General features: G+C 35.9%; 1 protein-coding gene across 36 annotated transcripts in view; it reads right to left on the bottom strand.

Moving 5' to 3' along the window:
* Nucleotides 1-23,471, bottom strand: part of Nrxn1 (neurexin 1) — a 1,104,407-nt gene that overhangs the window by 61,410 nt on the left and 1,019,526 nt on the right. Inside the window, exon 1 of one of the 36 annotated variants that reach the window (XM_031356589.1) lies at nucleotides 2,772-2,933. The exons of 34 other annotated variants lie outside the window; for them this stretch is intronic. In XM_031356589.1, the coding sequence (XP_031212449.1) occupies nucleotides 2,772-2,804 (33 nt within the window). In that variant the 5' untranslated portion in view covers nucleotides 2,805-2,933. Of the gene's footprint in view, nucleotides 1-2,771; nucleotides 2,934-23,471 lie in introns of those variants that run through there. One more of the 36 variants, XM_031356588.1, reaches the window with a different exon arrangement.

Here is a 23,471-nt window from a genome sequence, read left to right as displayed (position 1 = left end):
ACTACAATTCAGAATTAGAAGGCTCACCTGTGGCCCTAATCTGGAGGCTGAGAGATACAAGTTTCCGAACTGAATCTTGGTATGGAGATCTTGAGGCACAATGGCTATGAATCCCAGAAGATTAAGATAGGAAGATCTACAAGTACAAAGTCATCTGGGATTAAAGGTGTGGTGGCACATACCTTTAATCTGGGCCACACCTTTTGCTGGAGACCTATATAAGGACATTGGAAGAAGGAAGGCTGGCTCTGCTTCACCTGCTTGCCTTGTGGGACTGAGCAACTGCTGGATCCTTGGACTTCCATTCACAGCTGCTGCTGACCTTTGTTGGGAGTTGGACCACAGACTATAAATCATCAATAAGTTCCTTTACTGCATAGAGACTACCATAGGTTCTGTGACCCTAGAGAACCCTGACAATTACAAAATTTCTAAGGATAGGACATAAAGGAAACAAGAGGAAGACATAACAAGAAATCAGCTTTCTTCTTCAGCTTCTGAAAAAATACTATAATCGATGTAATTACATTATCTTCAACATAGCTCAAGGTACCAAAGCAAAAGAGTCCTATTATGTGGCTCATTTAATGTTTCTTTGGTAAAGCCAAGGTTCCAAAAGTAAATCCAAAGACACTTGTAACAAGTTAAAACTTCCTGGAAAATGGAAATCTATGTGCAAGGTGTTCTAGCTAAACCATAAGCCAGTATTCTGTGAAGGACTGTGGACAAATAGATGTGTTTTTAAACATTTTAGTTTGTGTTTTTTAGTATATGATTTTAATCAATATTTGTACTTAGGTTTAGGGATATTACCTGGATTCAAGAAAAATAGCTATAAGTGTAATTAAAATCAGAGATTTTACAAATTGTAATAATAATTTGTTAATAACAATAAGTTGATTTCTATCCTTCCCTAATCTTGTGAAACTTTTTGGAAAAGCTGTATAACCAGGAGTGACAGAAAGCTAAATGGAGGATGCTAAGAGATTTACTTCATTTCAGAATTTGAACCGGTCATTGAAATCATCAGACATTGTTCTAAATATGTGATCTATGTAAATGTTAGAAATAAGCAACAGTGGTTAATTATCAGAGGCTGTCAATATTTTCAGTACTAACTCTTAATAGACAACATTTTGGTAACTCTATGGATGCTTTACCAAAAGTCTCAGATAAATAGTTAATAATGTCCACATTTCCTTTAGGATGCCACCAGCTGAAAATGTACAAACTTGATTTTAATTTTCCTCCTATTTTTTTTAACATAGTAAAGGCACAAAAATCACACACACACACACACACACACACCACTTAAGCAAGGATCCGTCTATAGTCTGATAAAGCAACTTGTATTCATGGATTTTCTCCCCTTATCTAAGCTGCAGAGGCTACTGAATTTAAAATAGCTGTCACCACAGAAATGATATGCTGTCTCATAATGAAAAGAAGCTGCAATCAGAAGTTCCCATGAGAGGAGAGGCTGGGCTTTCTTCTCTAGGAAGCAAACAGTCTTGCTCCCACCCCACCCCCAGCCCTTTGCTAATATGCAGGCCTTCTGTCTTCCATCTGCTCCACCCCCACCCATTGTCTCCACTCCCTGCCAAGCGTGCCAATCCCATCTGGACATCTCTTACTTCTGCTAGCTTTGATTCCCATGGGTCTAGGGAATGCTAGAATGGCAAGGCATTTCTGCTCCTCACAAGAATAAGGACGAGCTAGAAGAATATCAAATAATTCCTCAGGGCATTAACCCCTCCCCATACACACACCACACACACCCCAACACACACCACACACACACATACAAACACTCCCACACACCTCCCCCCCCACATGAACACACACACACACACACACACACACACACACACACACACACGATACACAAAACCTCATGTATACATAGACAGCAATTTTTAGAAGCTTATCACTAGATAAATTATTTTTAAAACCATTTTAATTCTTTCATCTAGGAAGCATTCCTAGAGATCAAATTATTGCTATCTTTGAAATAATCAAAGTTAATATTTCAGAAATATCAACACTTTCATTATCCAACACATATATTTTTAAGTAAGCAGAAGTGATATAAATGTTACTCAAATTCTATCATCAGGAAATATTTATAGTAGTTAAGTTTAAACACTGATCACTAATACACTCTCTGTTACCCAAACATGAGTACAATTCAGACACAACACCTTGTGAATTCTCAATAAAAATTTCATTGTGCCGCAAAAGCATGCACGGCCAGAATACAAGCATATTTAAGTAACATTTTTAACCAAATCATTAACAGTAATAAAGCAGTCTGGTAAGTATTGAAAGCAGCGTTTATTCATGCTTCTACTTGACCCAAGTTCACACACACACACACACACACACACACACACACACACACACACAAGTTTTGGTTGTTTTTTGCCACAAGCATGCTGGAAAAAAAAAAAAAAACCACAACCACCACCACCAACAACAAAAAAAACAACCTCTGAAGCTTACAGAAAAGCGGCAGTCAAAACTAAAAGCAACCATGCTCAGGGTTTAAGGACATCTCCAAATTTAAAATCTCTCAACAGTTCATATTCAGCATGCATAAATTTGACATGCAATCTCCAAAAAGAATATTTTCATATAAATCTTAAAATCAGTTTATCAGAATGAGTTTGTTCGCATTTCCATTCTTATTGATTTTAAGCTTCTGGTATCTTAAACCCTGCATGCTGCAGAACTAAAAAGCTGTGCTTAGCGGCTGTGAGAGAAGAAGCTACCTGCGAGTTTTCACAGTGCCATCTCATATCCATGTCTGTCTGGCTACCCTGCGTGCTTAGAGCTTTTTTTCTTAATTCTTAATGGAAATCCTAGGAAATTTAGTCCATCCTCTGAAATCAATACTGGTGACAAGAGAGCTCCCTGACTCAGTGGGAGATCAAGATGATAAATTGCCTGCGCATCAGCCTGGCCTATCAGTGCCCTGCACACAGATGGGCGAGAAAAGACACAGAAAAGCCTCTATCAGTCACGTGTCACAGAGGAGCCAATGGCTGGCGCGCTACGGCAGGAAGGGATGCGGCAGTTCCGTCTGCAGTTGACTAGGCTGTTGGTACACAGCCCAGCCCGCGCTTGGCTCAAAAAGTCCGGGCAGTCACTGCTGTTGAATTTATTCAGGGACTCAAGGGGTGCAGGCTGCCTTTAACCCGTGTGCTCACACTAGCAGGGAATTTCCTCTATAATTCTTTTCAATCCATATGATCATCTGTCAGAAGAGAAACTATTCCTGTCAACATCTCATTTCCTAACTCCTGCATGATTTCCTTTAGATCACTATCTTGGTTTTTCCTAATACTAAATGAGAAGCCTAAAATTGCAACTATAATCCTGTACTTTTTATACAAGAGTCTCCCCAAAGCTTTATAATTACAGTTATAATTTTATTTCCAAGCCAATGAATGTTACACCCCCCTCACACATACAATGCTATGTTTATTATGAGTCTTTTTATGGGGTGATTTTTGTGATAGCAATTATTCAACATCAAGAAATACATTGTGCTTTTTGCTGACTAGAACTCTTCCCTTTTAAAGACAAAGTACTAATAAATATGCTATTTGATTGAACATTAAAAATAAAAACAAACAAGCAGGCAGCACACATCTTGCTTCCAAAATCCTAAAGAATAAACAGGTTTGCCAGCAGTCAAATGGAACTGCGTATTATTATTATTTGCTTTCTTTCTGAAATTTAGAATAATTCTTAGGTAAATAAAGACAGCACACCTGGAATGCCATATGGAAATCCGTGTCTAATAACATCTGCTACCATGTAGAGACAGGAATACAACACACACTGCATCAAAGTAACTACTCTGATGGTCTAAGAGGAAAGACCACGGTGTTTATCAAATCAGTATTATGAAGACTTAAGAAACAAAGCACAAATGAAATATTAAAATATCTTTAGGAAATTATGTAAGAAAATGCCCCAGGCACTTTTTAAATTAATTTTTATTGCCCAGTTACGATGATATTCATGCATTTCAAATCTCTTTTCAAGTCAGCCAACACTACATAAAAAAAAGTGAACTGAGAATAAATACCAATAGGAACAGTGTGACAAGTAAATGGTGACTGAGGTTGATATTGTTAAAATCTCCCATTCTTCATCGACTACTATTTGATTTTTTTCTTTTAATAAAATTACTAAACTTGTGCAATAGTAGCAAGGACATTACCTGAGATATCTTGTCTGATTGGACATAGCTTAAATAATAAACTAAACACTAAAGTACAAAGAAGTATAAAGTTCATGCTGCCTCCTCCTGAGATAACTTTTGTCCTCCCTAACCACATAGCATAATCTCACCAATTCATGGGACGCTAAATGAATTTTGTGGGTTAATACACTAGACTTGCTAGTGTCCATTTTCCTCCAAGATCCTTACACCTAATGTTCTTGGTCCTATTGAAACATTTCGGTATCTTAACATACTCAATAACCAATACTTAAGAGAATAGCCATTACATGTATGGTGCACACATGATTAGTGTGGTCCCGTTTTATTTGTTACTGTTGTTGTTTTGTTTTGTTTTGTTTTGTTGTTTCTGTTTTTTTTTTAAGTAAACTATCACACACTTCAAAAAAATAAAGACACTCTTGCAATGTGGAATCCCTATGATGCATTCTTCAAGTGTCATTTCCCTCTTTAATTTAGCATCAGTAGAACTATTTTTTAGCACCTTTAAATATGTTGTCTTGTACTTGATACATATATTTGACCTATTTGCTTAATAACAACATGTACCTAGATAATGAGATTTTATTCTTTGCAAATGTGGAGCACTTCTTATAGAAAGAAAACAGTCTTCACCGAACTTGAGCATCCTACCTGCATCTTACAGCATAGCATTGTTTTAGCTAAAGCCAGAAACTTAAATTACTCACTTATGATGAACCAATAAGGGGTACTTCAGACTCACAAGAAAAATACTTCTCTGCAAATCTGTAAAATATAATCCTATAAATTCATTTATGCCTAGATAAACCTATTCCTAGAATATATTGCCATTTGAAATAGAAGACTCAAAATGTAAATTGTAAAGTCTAGGCACACACACACACACACACACACACACACACACACTCTCTCTCTCTCTCTCACACACAAATGGTATATAGGCATATTTTCACAAAGACATAAAATATCAGATAGTAGAGGTTTATCTCAGAAAGGTAACTGAATTAAAAAGGGAAATGAGACATAGTTTCATCAGGTTCCATTCTGCACACTTTCATCAACTGTATATATTCATCACTTATTTGGTAAAGACAATGACCTAAATAAAATAATGACACCTGTGTTCTCTTAGGTTTTGAGAAACATGGCTTGTAGATATTTTGAGAGAAAATATTGATGGAAAAGGAGAGAGATGGAGGTGTAATGTGGTTCTTATATTATGCAAAGGAAAGGGGTAGGCATGCAGGTGGAGGAATCTGTTAGATACAGGCTCTGACAGTCTGAAGAGCTTCACAGACCACTTCAATTCTAACCTTTTGTCTCCAGACATAAATGGAAGTACTACCTTACATGGGCTAACAGCTATGCAATGTAAAGGCAGTTAACCTAAAGCATCTTTGATTCTTATAGATAGAAATGCTAACGGGTGTAAAATAAGTATTTTATCTGTTTACCAGAACATTAAGTTAACCAGTTTAATCTGAGTTTCTGGCTGGATGCAGCTAGAATGAAGAAGCAGAGACAACCTTGAATTGCAATTTAATATATTATTACTATTGCTTGAGAGGCAAGGTAACATTCTATTTTTTGAAGAAAACAATAATGATGTTTCTGCCTAAATTCCTATAACTTTAAGAGTCATGAAATTAAAACAAAATGAATTAGTTAAAGTAAGCCAAAGGCTGATGACTTTTTAGGAATTATTTTTTAATCTTAAATTATTCCAAATTTGTGCTAGTAGCTCTGCCTTCCACTGATCTCCCTACCTCCAAAATGGATATTCAAGAGGAAAAGGGGCATTTTATCATCAACACAATTAGAGAGAGATGTTGCTATCTAGTGATTAAGGGTGAACAGAGCTTCTGTAGCAGAGTGATTGGGCCTCAAATAGCAATATTACCATGATGCAAACAACATGTTCTAAGCACTAAGCATTTCTACTATTTTTCCAACATTTTTAAACATTGTACATTGTGATTTACATTATAAAAATTGCAGTAAACAAAACTAGATGAAGAGGGTTTGGACTAGGCTAGTTATGGAAGAATGGCAACCATGAGTAAGGATAAGAGGCAGAAGGACAATTCAAAGTACAGCAACCTGGAAGTCAGTGGAAAATGTGTTCAAGCATAGGCCTGCTCAGATGCTGCCTTTACGTCAAAGAATCTATCTTCATAGATTTTCTTTGTGTTCAAGTAAAGTGAGAAATTGGTCTCATAGAGATTTACAATACAAATACCAATTGCTTCAGTTCTATGCTTCCCCATGATATTTACATCTGGAAGCATGTGGCCAGGTGCAGTAGAGGAGTGCTCGAGAGATTATATGCAGGGTGTTCAGTCTTTTCTTATGCCCCCCACTCCAAAATTCTTAGGCTACTGGAGCAATCCTTGAAGGCAGAAAGGGGGGACAAGAAAGCAAGCAAAGCCTATCATGAACCATCCCATAGCATGCCATTTTCCCCCCCAGAAACTGCCTACAATTCTTATTCTTACACCCCACTGAATCTTTTCATTCACAAACAAGATTCCAGAAAACTGAGTTCTCAAGACCAGCTTCAAGTGCTTTTTCCTCTCTTGCCTCCACTCATGTCATCTCAACTCCTGTTCTTTGTCAAGCCTGAACTGGTCATGATCACTACAGCAGGCTATCACAGCCTGAAATGATCACGGCCAGTGCAGCAAGGTGTTAGAACATGAAATGGTTGTGGTCACTGGCTGCAGGATGTTACCACCTAAAATGGTCATAGTTAATGCAACGGGGTGTTACAGTCTGAAATGGTCACAGTCAGTACAGGAGGGTGTTACTGCCTGGATGGTCATGGTCAATAAAGTAGAGCTATTTGATAATGACAGTAACTTCAGGCCACATTAGAGCTCTTGCTCATAGGAACAAGTTGTAGGAATGAAGTCTATATGTATCTCCCTCTGTCTTCCTGCCACCCCCTTTTCTGAGAACAGTATGTTAAAAAGGGTAATTGTAAAGAGAATCCTACGTCCTGTACGTATCATAACAAGGTCAGGGCAATAAGACTTTTCAGAATTCTTTTCAAAAAGGTACATTTCCATAACTCCTTCAGCTCCTGTAGTTCAAATAGTGAAGCCCCTTTTCTTTTGTACATATCAAACTGTCATGCAATGTTTAAATAGTTTTATTTAAATTATATGCTAGTGGCAATTTAAAATTCTCAGAGTATGGAAAAAACAAAAACAATGTTGGTAAGTTTCAAGATCATTTAAACACATAGACACACAAACATGTATACACATGCCACATGGATCTGTAGCTAAAGGGACTTGCCACCAAGCCTGACAACCTACATGTTGGAAAATGGAGTCTTCCAAGTTGTTCTCTGCGATTTGCCCTCTCTATATACAAATGCCTGTCCATATGACACTGATGAAAATATAAGGCACCAAAAATTGCTGCTGTTGAGAACAGAGAGAACATACTCAAAGGAGTGTCTGTAGGTTAGAAAATACAAAATGATATATTTCAGTATTTGTTTTCTAATTTTTTTATTGGGGGGGCAAGATCTGTAGCTCAGGTGGGCATAGAACTCATTCTGCACCCAGAATGGGTTCCAATGTTATAGTCCTTCTGTTTCTGCTTCCTGAGTTCTGGGACTAACAGCATGACCCGCTATGACTAGTTGGGAAAATAGTTGGGAAAATATTTTCTTTTTAGAAGGATATGAGTAGTTGGAGAAGATTTTTCTAAATATAAATTGACACACCACAGTCATTATGAATGAGAAGTGGGATGCATGGATGACTTTTTAAAAGACATATGTCAGGAAGCAAACTCCAGTTGGGAGACAAAATCATAGAGGCAATCATTTTGGAACCTTTTTATTTTTATGAGATGGGAAAATAAAACTGATGGGAAGATCACAGTAGACTATCTTTGTGCATATTAATTATTAGCTTTGGTTTCCTTTCCTTCTTTACAGTGGCAATGCTTGTTTGAGGAACAAATGATCATTAAACCTATTACCTACTAACAACATCCATAAGTGTGCTTTAGGGGCACCTTACTGAGTAAAATTCTACAGACTTATGCTTCCTTCCTCTCTATTCTTGCCTTTTATATTTTATTTTTAGGCTGATTATTTCTCTAGGTAATATGTTTAACATGTGTGTGTATGGGTGGTTTATGTGAATGTGTATGGGAGTGTACATACATGCATGAGGCCAGAGATTGACACCAGATGTCTTCCTTGATCATTTTCATCTTCAATTTTGGAATGGGGTTGCTTGGCTGACTGAACCTGGAGCATGTTTTGACTAGACTGGCTGGTTGATGATCTCTCTTCCTTTTTGTCTTCAGTTCTGGGGCTTCATGCACAAACTGTAATGTTGGGTGTTTACATGGTTGCTGGAGATTCAAACTTAGGGCCTCATTCTTTGACAACAGGCATTTTTACTGACTGAGTCATCCCTCATCTCTAGAGCTTTTAAGAAGCAAAAATACAAGGTCAGCCTTGCTCATAAATACATACTGAGGAGGCTGTATTTATGTTTAGGAATATATATCATATATCCATATGTGTATACAATAATAATTAAGAAAAAGAGAGGCTTTAAATTTGACAGAGAGCAATGAGTGATATATGGGCAGATTTAGAGTGAGGGAAAGAAAAATGATGTAATTATAATTGCAAAAATAAAAAATAATAATAAAGACTCACGTTACAACTTCTACAATAGCATGATGTCTAACAACTACTATACTATTTAAAAATAACCATGAATTGAGGTTTACAGTGATTAACATTTATAGTCTTGAAAATAAGGAACATATGAATTATTTTCAAATTAGATCTGACTTCTGTGCTCTAGAATAGTTATTTTCAAAGTTTCTTAAGAAGTACGAAGAAACTTTAGTTTCTGAATTTCTGGAAACTTCCATAGAGACCTTTTGAAGTAGACTACTCTTAAGTCTGTACTTTTAGAAACGAAAAAACCCTACTACCATGACTTTAACCTTCATCTTTCTTCAGAAAACTTCTATCAATAGGATTCCTTTTTTGCTCAGTTTGTAAACACTCAGTCGTGTGTGTGTGTGTGTGTGTGTGTGTGTGTGTGTGTGTGTATGTGTGTGTTTTATGTGGTATATGCATGTCTGTGTCCCACAGCATGTAGTGGTCAGAGGACAACCTGCAGGAATCGCGAGTCAGTTTGTAACCTTCCACCATGTGGATTTCAGTGACTGACCTCAGGTTGTCAGGCTTGGCAGCAAGTGCCTTTACCCATTAAAGCATTTCTTCAGCTCTATCACAGAAATTCTACTGAGCCAAATATTATTGAAAAATAAAAGTACTAAGGATACTATCCAACAACGTAGATGTTTGGGGGATTTCACAGGAGAATAGAAAAATGAATGTGTATGATGTACAGCCATTCAGTGAATGATAATTACACAAAACTGGTTTTAGAAATACAGTCTGCTTTAGTTGAGTGACCCTAAGAGAACACAAATGCCAGCCCAAGCTACTATACCCAGCAAAACTCTCAATTACTATAGATGGAGAAAGCAAGATATTCCATGACAAAACCAAATTTATACATTATCTTTCCACAAATCCAGCCCTATAAAGGATAATAGATAAAACACCAACATAAGGAGCAAAACTACACCCTAGAATAAGCAAGAAAATAATCTTCCAGCAAATCCACACAAACCTAATTCCACCTATTACAACAAAAACAACAGGAAGTAACAATTACTTTTCCTTAATATCTTAATATGAAAATTAATATTACCAACATATCCTAATCGATTGAAATCCAAAAATATGAGGAATTAGAAATTTTTTGATTATCATCCAATGGTCTCTAATTTGGTAATTGGAGAAATAGGTCCAATATTGTACAATCCATATATACTTTCTGCTTGTTTGTTAGTGATAGTGTCTGGCTGTGTACAACATAAGGGTCTTGAGATCTTGCTTCTCCTATCTCATCCTCTCTATTAGTAGGATTGCTTATTTGATGTTCTTATGCTATACTATGGTTTTCAGAATGAAGAGGCTTTCTTAGGATGGTTTTTTAGACTCAGTACTGATTGTTTTGGTATCAGAACTTCCCCACCTGTTGACAATGAATCCACATAGAAAGGAATCATTGGTTTATTTTGTGCACAAAAGTGATTCACAGACTGAAACAAGACTATCTTGTACAGAGAGCATCCTAGCTGGCTTCTAGGCTCTGGTGAGAGGGTAATAGTGCTAAATGTGTGGTTTTGAGGCATAGTCTCTTTAGTATTCATATTGTCCTTTGCTGTCTCGTGTTTGACATTTGTCAACTACCTGGCATCCTATATGTTTCCTTACTTTTACACATGGATGACTAATTGCTCACTTTGATCTAACCCCAAGACTGAAATGAAAAGTCATTAAGGAACTGATTCTTTGAGGATGTAGCAAGACAGTGAGTAAACAATATTGCTTCCCAAACAGAAGTCACTGGCCAAGGATTTTTAAGGGTTGATTGAGAAAAATATCAAATGCTAAAGCTATAGTTTGTGGGTAAAGTTTATCAGAAATTCAGGAGAAATAAAAGAAATAAGGAAATAAATAAAAGGGAAAGTGTAAAAGGAGAAAAGAACAAAAACTGTAAATCTAATTCAGGCACATTAATAAACCATGGGAGGAAGGGTTCCAGTTAGTGGAACCTCTAACCTCACAACATATAATGTTATAGGCAGCAAGGACAACACAACAGGGTAGCTACAGAAAACCACAAAACACTCTACAACCCTGTATGTGAATGTAGGTACAAGCACACAGGAAAGGGGCTATGAGCAAGGTTCTACCTTAATACAAGGAAAATTAAGGAGGATTTTTCAAATGTGCACCCCAACAAATGCAATGTTTCATGGGAAATTTCTATTAGGCAGATATATTGAGTTCATGTGGGTCAATATTTTAAGTCAATCACTGGTTATTCCCATTAAAGATGGCTTAGCATTAGGGTAGTTATTAAAAACATGGTTGGTAGCCTTATATGGATCTTCATAACTTTATGACTTGCCTTGAATTTATAACTTTAAGGAAGAGATTATAAACTGCATACTTAACACATATTCCAGGTAGTTCTCAGGTAACTTGTTTTGTATCTTCTTCTGAGGCACATTCATTCACCTCACTGACATACTTCTGGCTCACCATCAGTTGGGCCAGTTTTCAATCTGCTAGACCATACAGACACATTACTAAAATATTACTACTTTAATGATGCCATTGATGGATTCTGAAATGATTTCTTTAACCATGAAAACTGTGGTTTGTATATGATCAGTTCCTTTATCTCTTCTATCAGTGGTTCTATTAGACTTCTGAAACCTATAAACTTACATCCACTCAAAAAACTTGAGTAAGTGACCAATCGGGCTATAACAAGTTACATTAGTTAAAATGAATTAGTCATAGCTTTACCACCTTGACGAAACATTTTATGACAGTTGATGTTTTAATTTGGAGTTTGATGTTTTCATCTTAACTATATGTTGATATAGATCACTTTAAAATAGTCACAATAACCAAGCTTTGTTTTATAAGTTAATAGGATAACATATTTTATATGTCAACACAATACCATATATATGTATTAAATTTGACTTAGAGCACTCATTCTTATTCCTCTGGCAATAGAATTGATCAATAAAACTGTGTACTGTAACACATACATTTTGTACGTTTTAGAAAATAAGCTAATTTTTATTTTGTAATTCTGCCATTACAAAGGAATCTTTTCTGCATTTCTCAGGACAAAAACCCCATATGCTAAAGATGTATGTGTTTGTACAGATCTTGACACAATCTGCCAAACTCCTTTTCAAAAAGACTTGTTCTAATTTTCACGTTGTCTCCAGGATGCTGAGTTCTCCTACATCCTTACTTGTGTGAACATGTTGTCTTTTCTATCTGGGGATGCCCTTTCCCATTTAAGAAAATTCTGGTACACTCCCACACATTATATTGTACTGAGTTTAAATGCTACTCTTTCTTAGAGCCCTCCTGAAGACTCTAGGCAGTTAGTCACTGTTCCCACAGTACTTTGTAATACTTATCAGATGATTCTGGATTTCTTGTAGCTTATGTATTTTTTTCTTCTTTGTAGATAATTAAAAACAGCAGGAATGATATTTGTTCTGTCTCATCTTTGGAAAATGAGATCCAATTCTGGCCTCTTGATTACACTTATTGGCAAATGGAAAGAACTAATGTATCAATAGAGACCTTAAGTCCAAATTTCTGACTCTATGTATGGGAAAAATCATTGTCTTGCTTGACATCATGAAAGTCTATCTTATTCTAAGATCATTTCCATTGTTATAGGTCTTTAAAAATATATTTCATGGATCTATTTTCTAAAATATATTTTGGCAGCTCTGATTTTGGGCCTAGACGGGAAAACTCTGTTACATGCTGTGAATCAGGTCTTTGGAAAGAACTTTCGGGTACACTGGAGTCAGAGCAGTCTCCTTTTAGTTTAAAATAAAGCCAGTTTTATGAATTTAATGTTAAGCCTAGTGAACAGGGTTAGATATCACCCGTGGAGAACACAGTCAGTACATGACGCTACCTCAAGTGAAAGAAAAACATAAAAAGCAGCTCCTACTAATGAATTACATAAGAATGTATCAGGAACCATCCCCACATGTTATATCCCTGTGCATCTAATATTACATTTTCTTCTTATGCAATCATAAGAAATTCAAACAAAGCAAATGTTATAACTAAACTTTGAAATCTGAAGCCAAAAGCCAAAGTTGGATTACTAGAGGGAAATCCAGATATACTTTACATATTCCCAATCCTACTCCATCACCAATTTTAGTATAATCACTAGTTCTTACTGAAAATTTTAATTAACCAAATTAGGGTTTGAGTGGTGAAACACATACTGTTAAGAATAATCCAAATATGAAAAAAATCCTGTTGTTGCAATATAAAAATTGTTTTCAGAAGAACCCTCACGAATAATTCAGTACAAACAAACAAACAAACAAACAAACCAGTTGTCAGAAAACCCTTAGTTACTGGCTGGTGGAGGGCACTGCCTTCCAGGGCTCCTAGAGCAGGCACTCAGGGATACTGTCAGACCATTATGGGAAGTAAAATATAAAAGAGTACTCCAACAAATTTCTCTCTCTCTTTCTCTTTCTCTCTCTTTCATTCAAACATACACAGACACAAACACAGAGGGAGGGAGAGGAGGGAGGGAGGGAAAAAGGGAAAAAAGAAGGAGTGAGGCATTATAGGACACAGCAGTGGGTGACACTTTGGAGAAAGGTGACTTCTATACCCTTGAATTGATCTCCAGATAATTCTGAAAGAATAAAAGAACATATGGATTTACATTTCTGATTTTGTTACTTTGTACCAGTGTTTTCTCTTCTTTAAAAAATACCTGAGTAATTTTTTCCAATAAAATTCATGGAACATTAGGCCAGAGAGAAGGATATAATGTATTAGGGGAACACAACAGTGAAATCAGATCCAAACTTAGAACTTTGATGGGCTAATTGGCTTAACCTCTCAGAGCTGCAGTCTGTGCCTCCATAAAGTGAGATCGATGGCACATATACCTTTATATTTCTCTGTAAGGCATAAATGAAACAAATTATAATATACAGCAGACAAGCTGAAACCCATTCAATAGCCAATACATTATACTAAAAATACGCACACACACACACACACACACATGCATGTACTCACAGATACACACACACATACACATAAACATTATATAAATGAAAATAACAACAAAAGTAAAGAGATGCCATGATGCCAAAGGGGGACATCCAGAGAAATGTTGGAGAGAGGAAAGTGAAGATATAATTTTATTTTAATAAAAATATTTTTTATTAAAGAAAGTTATCTTTTGAGACTGCAAAAACCATTTCAGTTTTGCTATTAGGCTACATAATTTATTTTACATACGGTTAATTACTATTGAAGGAATTAAAATTTTTTAATTTCAGTGAAGGTTAAAACATTTTGCTTAGTGAATATCTTTCCTAGACTTTTTCTTATTTGTAATTTATGGATTCATTTATGCAGTCTACAAAAGGCACTACACTTTGTTTTATGATGTACCAAACTTTGCCAGAAAATGGTAGGCTTTGTTTTAGTTGTCATTTGTCTGTGCTCTGGTGAGATCTATAGAAAGTCATTAGTATGCACTGAGCTTACCTGCTTCTATAAATTCTATATACACAGCTTCACTGCAAAGCAAATGGAGTTGACAAACTCTATCCACTACCAGGCACAATCCCATCAGGCTAGCTCATTTATCTCCCTCTCATAGAAGAAAGCCTATTGAGATATGAGTGAGAGTTATGTTATCACAGAATGAACTTGAGTCTATTCTACTTAAAAGTCAAAACAAAAATCAAAAGCTTACTTTAGAAACCAAACCAGTATTATCAATACATCCCTTACAACTGACCTCATATTGATTGAGGCAGATCAATATGCAATGCTACAACACAGAAACATTCCAGGTGTGTGGTCCAAGAATACATGCCTTATTTTTACAATAATGCATTATATTCTAGAAACTACAACCAAAAAAGAATAAGAAATTCTGGTATCATATTGTGGACAATTTAAAAGAATATTTAGGACTGGTGAGATAGCCAAGGTGTAAAGATGCCTGTTAATAATATGTTTGATGACTTGAGTTTCACCCGAGTTTGATTGCTAGGACCCAGGAGGCAAGAGAAAACTCCTTCAAGTTACCATATCGCCTCCAGATGTATGTTGTTGCACTCTCTTGTGCATATACAAACACACACACATGCATGGATACACGTGCACATGTATGCGCACATACACGCATGCACACACACATGCACATATACACTCACATACTCATTGATAAAAAAGTTTTCTTAATTTTATATTAAGTAGATGTAAAATAAAGGAATGGATGATTTTTCAAAATCCCAGAAGACATGGAGCATGCATATTTATCACAAGTAATCGACCATTTGTCCAAAGCAGTCACTGTCAAATGACCTTTGTCTAAGGCTTAGTTTCACTCTTAAAAATTGCTAAAGAAACCAATGAACTGTATTGCTTGTGTAGATTGTGTATTTTGATGCTTCTGAATAAACTGAAGTAATTAAATATTTTATTTAAAAAATATTTAAAATTAAATTAGGGGCTAAAGAGATGGATCAGTGCTGAAGAGCACTGGCTGCTTTTGCAGAGAACTCAAGTTGGGTTCCTAGTGCCCATATCTGGTGGCTCACAGCCATACACAATGCTAGCTTCTGGGATTCAATGTTCTCATCTGGCCTCTGGGAGCAACTCCTGTCCTGTCATACACACAAATTATTAATAAAATGAATCTTAAGAATTTAAATTTCTATTAAAAAGTAAAAGTGAAATATTAAATATTTATTATTTTATTCAAACTATCAAGCTTACTAATATTAGTATAATGTAAAATTTAAAATAACTCTTTAAAAAAAAAACTTTTGAATAAAAACTTGGGCCCACACATGTTCACAGAGACTGAAGCCCCAATCAGGGAGCATGCATGGGACTGACATCTACACATATATTACAGTTGTACAGTTTGACTCCTAATGGCAGGATCAGGAACTCTCTCTGACTATGTTGCCTACATTTGTGTCCCTTTCCTCCTCCTGACTTGTCTCATCTATCCACAGGAGAAGATGCTCCTAGTCTTATTACAACTTCATATGCCAGGATTGGTTGATATCTATGGGAGGCCTCTCTTTTTTCTGAAATGAAGTGGAGGAAGAGAAAGAGGAGGAGGAGGAGGAGGAAGAGGAGAAGCAGTGAATTGTGGTTGGAGCATGGAAGGGAAGGTAGGAGGGAGAGAGGAAAAGGACAGGAAAGAGAATAGTCAATATGTAAAGGAAAGTTAATTAATAAATCGACACTGTGTTCATTCTAGGAATGAACAAATAGGAAATACTGCAAATAGTATTTTGAAACATATGCAGTGTAATAAAACTCTATACTCATGAAAGAAGTGAAAAAGACAAATACAATTTATTTGTGTTATAAAATCATTTTGTTCTCATCAAGAAGGTGCTGCAATGCAACTTGCACTGACCACTGACTACCAGAGTTATCTTGGAACATACCTTGAGAACTACTTTTCTAAGTTTGTGTAAACCTTAGACAACAGACTCATTATTAGCTTTTGGTACCCAATTTACATGTAATTTTCTTTTGGCTATTTGTCACCTTCTTGATAGAGAAGACCATGACATACAAATCACAGGTATGATTTATAGCATATTATCTGTCTCCCAAGAATCACAGTGTATATTAGGATAAAATACTTAGAATTTGATTCATTGACATATTGAAGCCTATAATGCTCTGGGTGTCTGCATGTGTGTGTGTGTGTGTTTGTCTGCCAGAGTGCATATTCACCTAGACATACATGTGTGTTTATGAATATATAGAAGTCAGAGAACATCTTTCAATATTGTTCCTAAAGTGCCATCATTGTTCTGTTTTGGGACCAGGTCTCTCCTTGGTTTAAAACTAACCAAGTGGGCTAGACTTAACCACTGAACTTCAGGGATCCATCTCTCCAACATACCTTCCTTTTTAATGTGGGTCTGGGGATTAAACTCAGTTTCTCCTGCTTGGAGGTCAAGCACTATCTGACTAAGCTACAGCAGCAGCCTCAGACCCATGAAATCCCTGGTTTCTTTTTTTTTTTTTTTTGATTTTTCGAGACAGGGTTTCTCTGTATAGCCCTGGCTGTCCTGGAACTCACTCTGTAGACCAGGCTGGCCTCGAACTCAGAAATCCACCTGCCTCTGCCTCCCAAGTGCTGGGATTAAAGGCATGCGCCACCACCACCCGGCATCCCTGGTTTCTTTAATGTCCTTTAAAATATTTTATATAAAACACATGCAAGTTCCTCATATTATGAGCCCATGCAGTACTCTACCTAAGTGAAAAGTTGATTGTATCTTAATTTATTCTTATTGTAGCAAAAGAGATTTACTAGGCAATAGCCCTCAATTTTTGAAGAGATATATAGAAGATAGAATTCTAAGTAAGCTGCTATGATGTTTCTTTTTATCCTCTAAAGTTCGCAGGGATGTTTATCAGATACTATTTTACAGCATCATCCATTTGAATTTAACAGCAATTTCTCAGTTGCAAGACAATTGAAATCAAACAACAGGAAGAAAATTTCAGCTTCAATCAATTAGAAGCTATAGTTTCATATGTTTGTAACTGAAAGGAAAAAATCATTTTTATTAGTTGTATTTGTGCTTTAAAGTCAGAGGCTTTGAGAGACATCCACATACTAATTCAGAAATGAACGACACATGTATTCATCTCTGTTGAATCGTTGCAAAGAAGGATGGTTGGAAAAATATACGTTAAAGAGGAAAATGACCCCCTAAATTAAAGGCTTTATTACACAACAATACTTTATTTGACTGTTAGAAAAAGGTTCCATTGTCTCTCAATCTGGAGAAATCATAAAGTGTGACATAGTATCTACCATTGCCTTGGTGATCGGATAACTGCTTTGACTATTCTGTCAGAAAAATAGTATATACTGAATAAAAGGCTCTCTCTTGCTAAAATCTTGGTAGATAAAACAAAATAGCTTCTAGATAGGCAAATGAAGAAGGGGTCATATGTCTGAGTTGACTTTCCTTTTGTCATGAGTGACAGGAGAGCTGACATTCTAGCTGGATTTTGCATTCAGAAGGTTCCATATTATCTAAGTCTTAAGTGAAGCACAAAGCTTACAACCTACAGACTTAGCAGCTCAGAAAACAGGGTATTTTACATATTGCATATTAAACGAAGTTTGCACTTGACGCAATTAAGTGGAAAGAAAGCCCTGATGGCTGCCTATTCACCTGTGAGAACTTATGGTGTTTTAAACTGTCTCTATACAAGAAATATTTTGGAAAATATTTCCAAAATAGTAGATTTGTGAAATAATTTTTTGAGCTACAAATCATGGGTCTGAGATTTTAGTTATTAAAATATTAGTTGAGGCTACTATAACCATTGCAGCATAATTAATTAACAATTCTAAAGCAAGAAAGCTTCGAATGCTAAAACTAAATTAAAAAAAAAACTGCAAAGTGTTTCTTTATTCATTGAAAATGACATCCAACACAAACCAGGAAAACAGTCCCTAGCATCAGTCTGGGCACAAATTACAGTTGAAGTTTTGAAACATTGCCCAGGAGAAGAAGGCAGCCACAGTCTATTCAGTCACAATTCTAAGTAACTAAAACCATATGCAACTATTAACTTAGAAATGCTAAGACTAATTCTTAATAAACCAGCTGTTTGCTCTTAACTGTACCTCAATATTCAAGTCAATGACTTGTATACCATTTACCCATAAAGAAGAAATAAAAAGAACCCAAGTTTCTGGTTATGCTTGTAATTTATCAAGTGAAAGAAGGATCTGTGTTTGAAACATGCCACTTGAAAAATTACTTCATTTCACTATAAGAAGAACAAATCTATAGTTCAGAACTTGAATACTGGCTCTTCTAAATGACTAAGTCAGTGCTTATATAATACCAAATAAGACAACAAGGTTGCTGAATTTACAGGTCCAATTCTTAGACAGACCTTATAAGGAAAGCCAAGCAACATACCATTGAGATTGCCCTCCAACATTATAACACATCTTAACTTAAATATGATGAAGTTACTAACCATTATCTGAAGGAAGCACATCTATCATAAGAACCACAAAGCATCTTAGTAAGAAGAAGATGGTATGAAATAGATTGGACTGGAAGCAAGGCTATGATCTGGATTGTAGACTGTTAGGAAGCACCAGTCATTCGAGGACTGGGCATCTCAGTAAATGTTATCTCTAGCATGAGCAAAAAAGTATTGGCAAGGTCCTTATCATTCACATTTTTAATTAAAAGATGGATGAGTGACCCTGGTTTTATCTGTTTTAAAATGAAAGAGTGATGCAGTCTCACTTTTGTTTCTTCATGGCCTTAGAATGGCACTGTCTCATATTTTCACTCTGTAGGATTGTTTCCATCTGAACATAAATGGCATGGTCTACTCTAAGTTTAGTTTCTAATGACACACTATGGCTTAGGTGAGTTACAGATATGATAGACATCTCTTTGCTTCCAATCATCCAACAAAGTAGCAAATTATGAACTAACTAGTACCCTCAGAGCTCCCAGGGTCTCAACCACCAACCAAGGACTGCACATGGAGGCATCTGATTGTTCTGGCAGCATGTGTACAGTAGAGAATTGCAATTTGATCATCAATAGGAGGAGAGGACCTCGGCCCTGTGAAAGTTCTGTGCCCCAGTGTAGGGGAATGCCAGGGCCAATAAGTGGGAGAGGGTGGGGTGGCAGGCATGGGGAGGGGGAAGGCAACAGGGGTTTGTTTTTGTTGTTTTTGTTTGTTTCTTTGTTTTTTGGAGGGGAAACTGGGAATGGAGAAATTTACATGTAAATAAAGAAAATATCTAATAAAAAAAAAAAGAAAAAAAAGTATTAAAGACTGATGGAAAAGAATGACAGAGACAATTCCAAACAGCAGATACTCAGAGAAAGGCTCTTAGATATTGTCAAGAAAGAGTTGGAAGTTGCTTAGAAGATATGTATTTCTGTGCCAAGGAATAATTACTGACAATATCCTGAGATGGAAAATGTCTGAAACATGCAGAGACCAAAAGAGAGAAGGTAGAAGAGAGAGCCATGCAGTCTGATTATAGTTGTATTCTCTAGGCAGTGTGGTGATACTTTAAGTAAAATGAGCAATAATTAATTAGAGTTTTCCAGACCAGAGTATAACACATTTTCTTTGTTTCATCCATAGTCAATGGTAGAGTTTAATGTGAGTTGTAAGTAGATAAGCAGCAGACATGTGAGTTAGAAAGTTTCCTAGAACATTTGAAAGATGGCAATGGCTTGTCCTAGGGCAGTAGCAGTTCACTGGATAGTAGAGAGCACAATTTTAGAGTCAAGAGTTATAGATGGGTTATTTGGGGAAATAAGATGGATAGAATAATGAAAGAGGATTTCAGAAACTACAGGAATTTATGTTTAATGATCATCTTAACATATGTGCAGTTCAGAGAGAGCAGTGCATATGGGGTGAAAGGATATATACTCTAGCTAATGTTGGCAACTGTACTCAACTTCAGAATTGTCCATAATGTTAACTTCAGCTTGGAATTGGTTTCAAATTATCTCTATTGGTTTATAGATAATCCTTTATTTAATACAAATTTTAGAATTATCCCAGATTAGAAACAACAACTCAATAAAGGTAGTATTGTTATAAGTGCTAAGTAAATATTTTATATGTATTTAATAAATACTTAATTTAATGAACATGTGAAAATATATTCAAGACAAACTAAACTTAATATAAAACTTTTAATTTGATCAAATAACTACAAAACTATCTCATAGTTCACATTATGCACCACACTGACAAACTTGAAATTATCAAACTAAGACACACACACACACACACACACACACACACACACACACGTATAAATAAAAGTAATTGGTTATAACATTAACCAAGATAATGTGGTGTTGATGAAAGAATAGGCAAATCAACAGTAAGTTCATATGAATAAGTTTACCAATATTTTAAAAGAAGTCTAAAAACAGAACAATAGAGAAAAGATTGTCTATTAGATACTTGCTGGTATAATTAAACATCCTCATGTAGGAAAATGAATGCAGGCATAGACCTTGCACCTCACAAAAATTTATCTCAAATGGATCTTAAATCTACATGTAAGTGTAACACCGTGAAATCCTGTAGAAGATGAGTCAAGAGGAAACACAGGTGATCTTACATGTGGTTTTGGCATTTTTGGTTTAATATCAAAGGTATGGATCCATAAATGAATCAACAGATAAATCAGACTTATTCACACACAAGACAAAACTTCTGCTTATGAGTTTCATGGTCAAGAGAGTGAAATGAGCCTCAGATTAATATATTTGTAAACAACACATGATAAAAGGGCTGTTACTCAAAATGTGCAGGGAATGCTTGAAACTCAACAATAGAAAGGTAAAACTCAAACAATATGTCAGAGTTAAAACACACTGCACTACAATCAAACATTTGAGAAGGTGTTTCATATCATGTCATTAATGAAATAATTTAAATGTAAAGAACAAAAGGATACTACCACATGCACACCAGAATAGCTAATATAGCACACTAAAAGAACAAATGTTGACAATCATGTGGAACAAAGAAGTTCTTATTTCTTGCTGGTCCTAGAATAAAATGGAACAGTCCCTTTGGAAGAATTTTGGAGTTTCCTATAAAACCTAAACAACTTGTCCCATAAGGCATAGCAATTGAACTTCTTGGATTGGTCAAAATGGGGTGAAATCTTATCTCACAAGAACTTTCAGGTAGATAGGAGTCTTCATTCAGTAATCACTACTGAAGCATACTCTGGAGACAGGTCCTTATTAGCAGTCTAACTGGAATTTGGGTTTCCTTTACCATGGAGCAACTTTGTCACACTATATCATTGTAGACAGTACTTCAAAGTATTATTTATTGTAGACAGAACCACGAATGGACCACTAGTAGGAGCTTGTCTGCTCTTGTTTATTTGCTTGCTTCTGCTTTCCTTTTTTTATATCTCTCATTATTTCTTGCTATGCTTCAAATCATATCAACAGTAAAGAGACAAAAGTAGCCTCTTTAGAAGGCTTAGTTTGTATGTGTCCTTGGAAACCAATAAAGGAGTATTTTTAATGCTAAGAAACCCTGAGAGATCATGGTACCTGGTAGAATGTCATTGTAACCAAAGCTACTTATTGCTTGAATACACTTAGATTTTATAGAGTTCAGTATTTTTAAACTACACTCCTAAGGATTTCTGAAAAATACAATATCACCTCACAGATCACATAGTCACAGCTTAACTATAGGATCCTGGAGTTCTATAAACTCTTCATACTTAGGGAAGGATTTTACAGAAGCAAAGATTGTGTTAGTCTGGGCATCTTCAGGTCAGAGGTGACCTCTCAGCCATGAAGGAGCCAAGCTCTGGCAATTCAGGTTTATTTACTGTCATTGAAAACAATTCTACCACAATAAGGACAAAGTACCAAGCTCTCTGATTTGTGCAAGGTGAAGGGTGAGAGAGAATTTCTAGAAGTTAATAAACACATTATCAGTTTTCTTTTGCTTTGCTCATAGCACCATAGAGAAATCAGTGATGTGTAAGAAACAGGATTCTGTCACACCAGTGTCACACATTCAATGCAGTGAGAGAATGAAATATCGACAGGCTTGGGCATAGTTCTCATAATTTCATTTAGCACAGAAGCCTGATGGAAACACTCCTGGGTAGCATGAAAACACCCAAGGAAGGCAGAGAAAATGAACACTCTTTCCAATATTCTTCACACCTTTAGATTTCTTAGATGTAAGGCACCACATTTTCCACAGTGATTGAAGAGGATGGGAAGAGCTGTCAAACCTCCAGAATTAAGACATGAAACTCAATTCTAACATCTCTCAAGAGAATAAAACTGAGAGAAAGGGAACTTATAATTTCTGCCAATTAGCTGTGTTAGAATAAATGGGAGGGGTGGTTAAGGTAGATAGCATCCCTAACTTTGAGAAGTTGAACCTCTCCATTTCTATAGCATTGTCATGAGTAATTAGAGGGGTGTTGAAAGTTTATTTGCTCTTTGGAGTTTTAAATATGTCTTCTAAGAGAAAACAGAAATCTTTAAAATATAACCATGTTTGAAAAAGCAGTAGAATCTCCTGCTCTTCATGTAAATTTCCAGACTGTGTCTAGATAGCAGAGAAATGATCTATATACTCTAAGAATTCAATATCATTTCAAAAAGTATTTAATCTATGCATGATGGCAGTCAGGTCTGGGTGAGGAGGACGCGTAGCAAGGAATGAAGTACAGACTGCCTGGAGAACTTCAAAGTCTAGATATGAAGAAATATTCTCTCCTCTTTTTCTGTAAAATTTTAGAATTTATTAATTTACCCAGGAAAGATTATCTATTTTAACTAAATAAAAGAATAAAAGATCTTGGGGAGATTATCATGCATAAGGTATCCCTATCACAAACATGAAAGGTCTTGTATGTGACAAAGAGGGATGAGAGAGCCAGAGCCAGAGCCAGAGTGAAAGCAAAAGCCAGAGCAAGGAGCTCAAGAAAAGTAGAGGTCAAAGTTATTTGAA

This window comes from Mastomys coucha, unplaced genomic scaffold (genome assembly GCF_008632895.1).
Source record: "Mastomys coucha isolate ucsf_1 unplaced genomic scaffold, UCSF_Mcou_1 pScaffold6, whole genome shotgun sequence".
NCBI lineage: Eukaryota > Metazoa > Chordata > Mammalia > Rodentia > Muridae > Mastomys > Mastomys coucha.
This window is presented reverse-complemented; position numbering and strand designations above follow the sequence as displayed.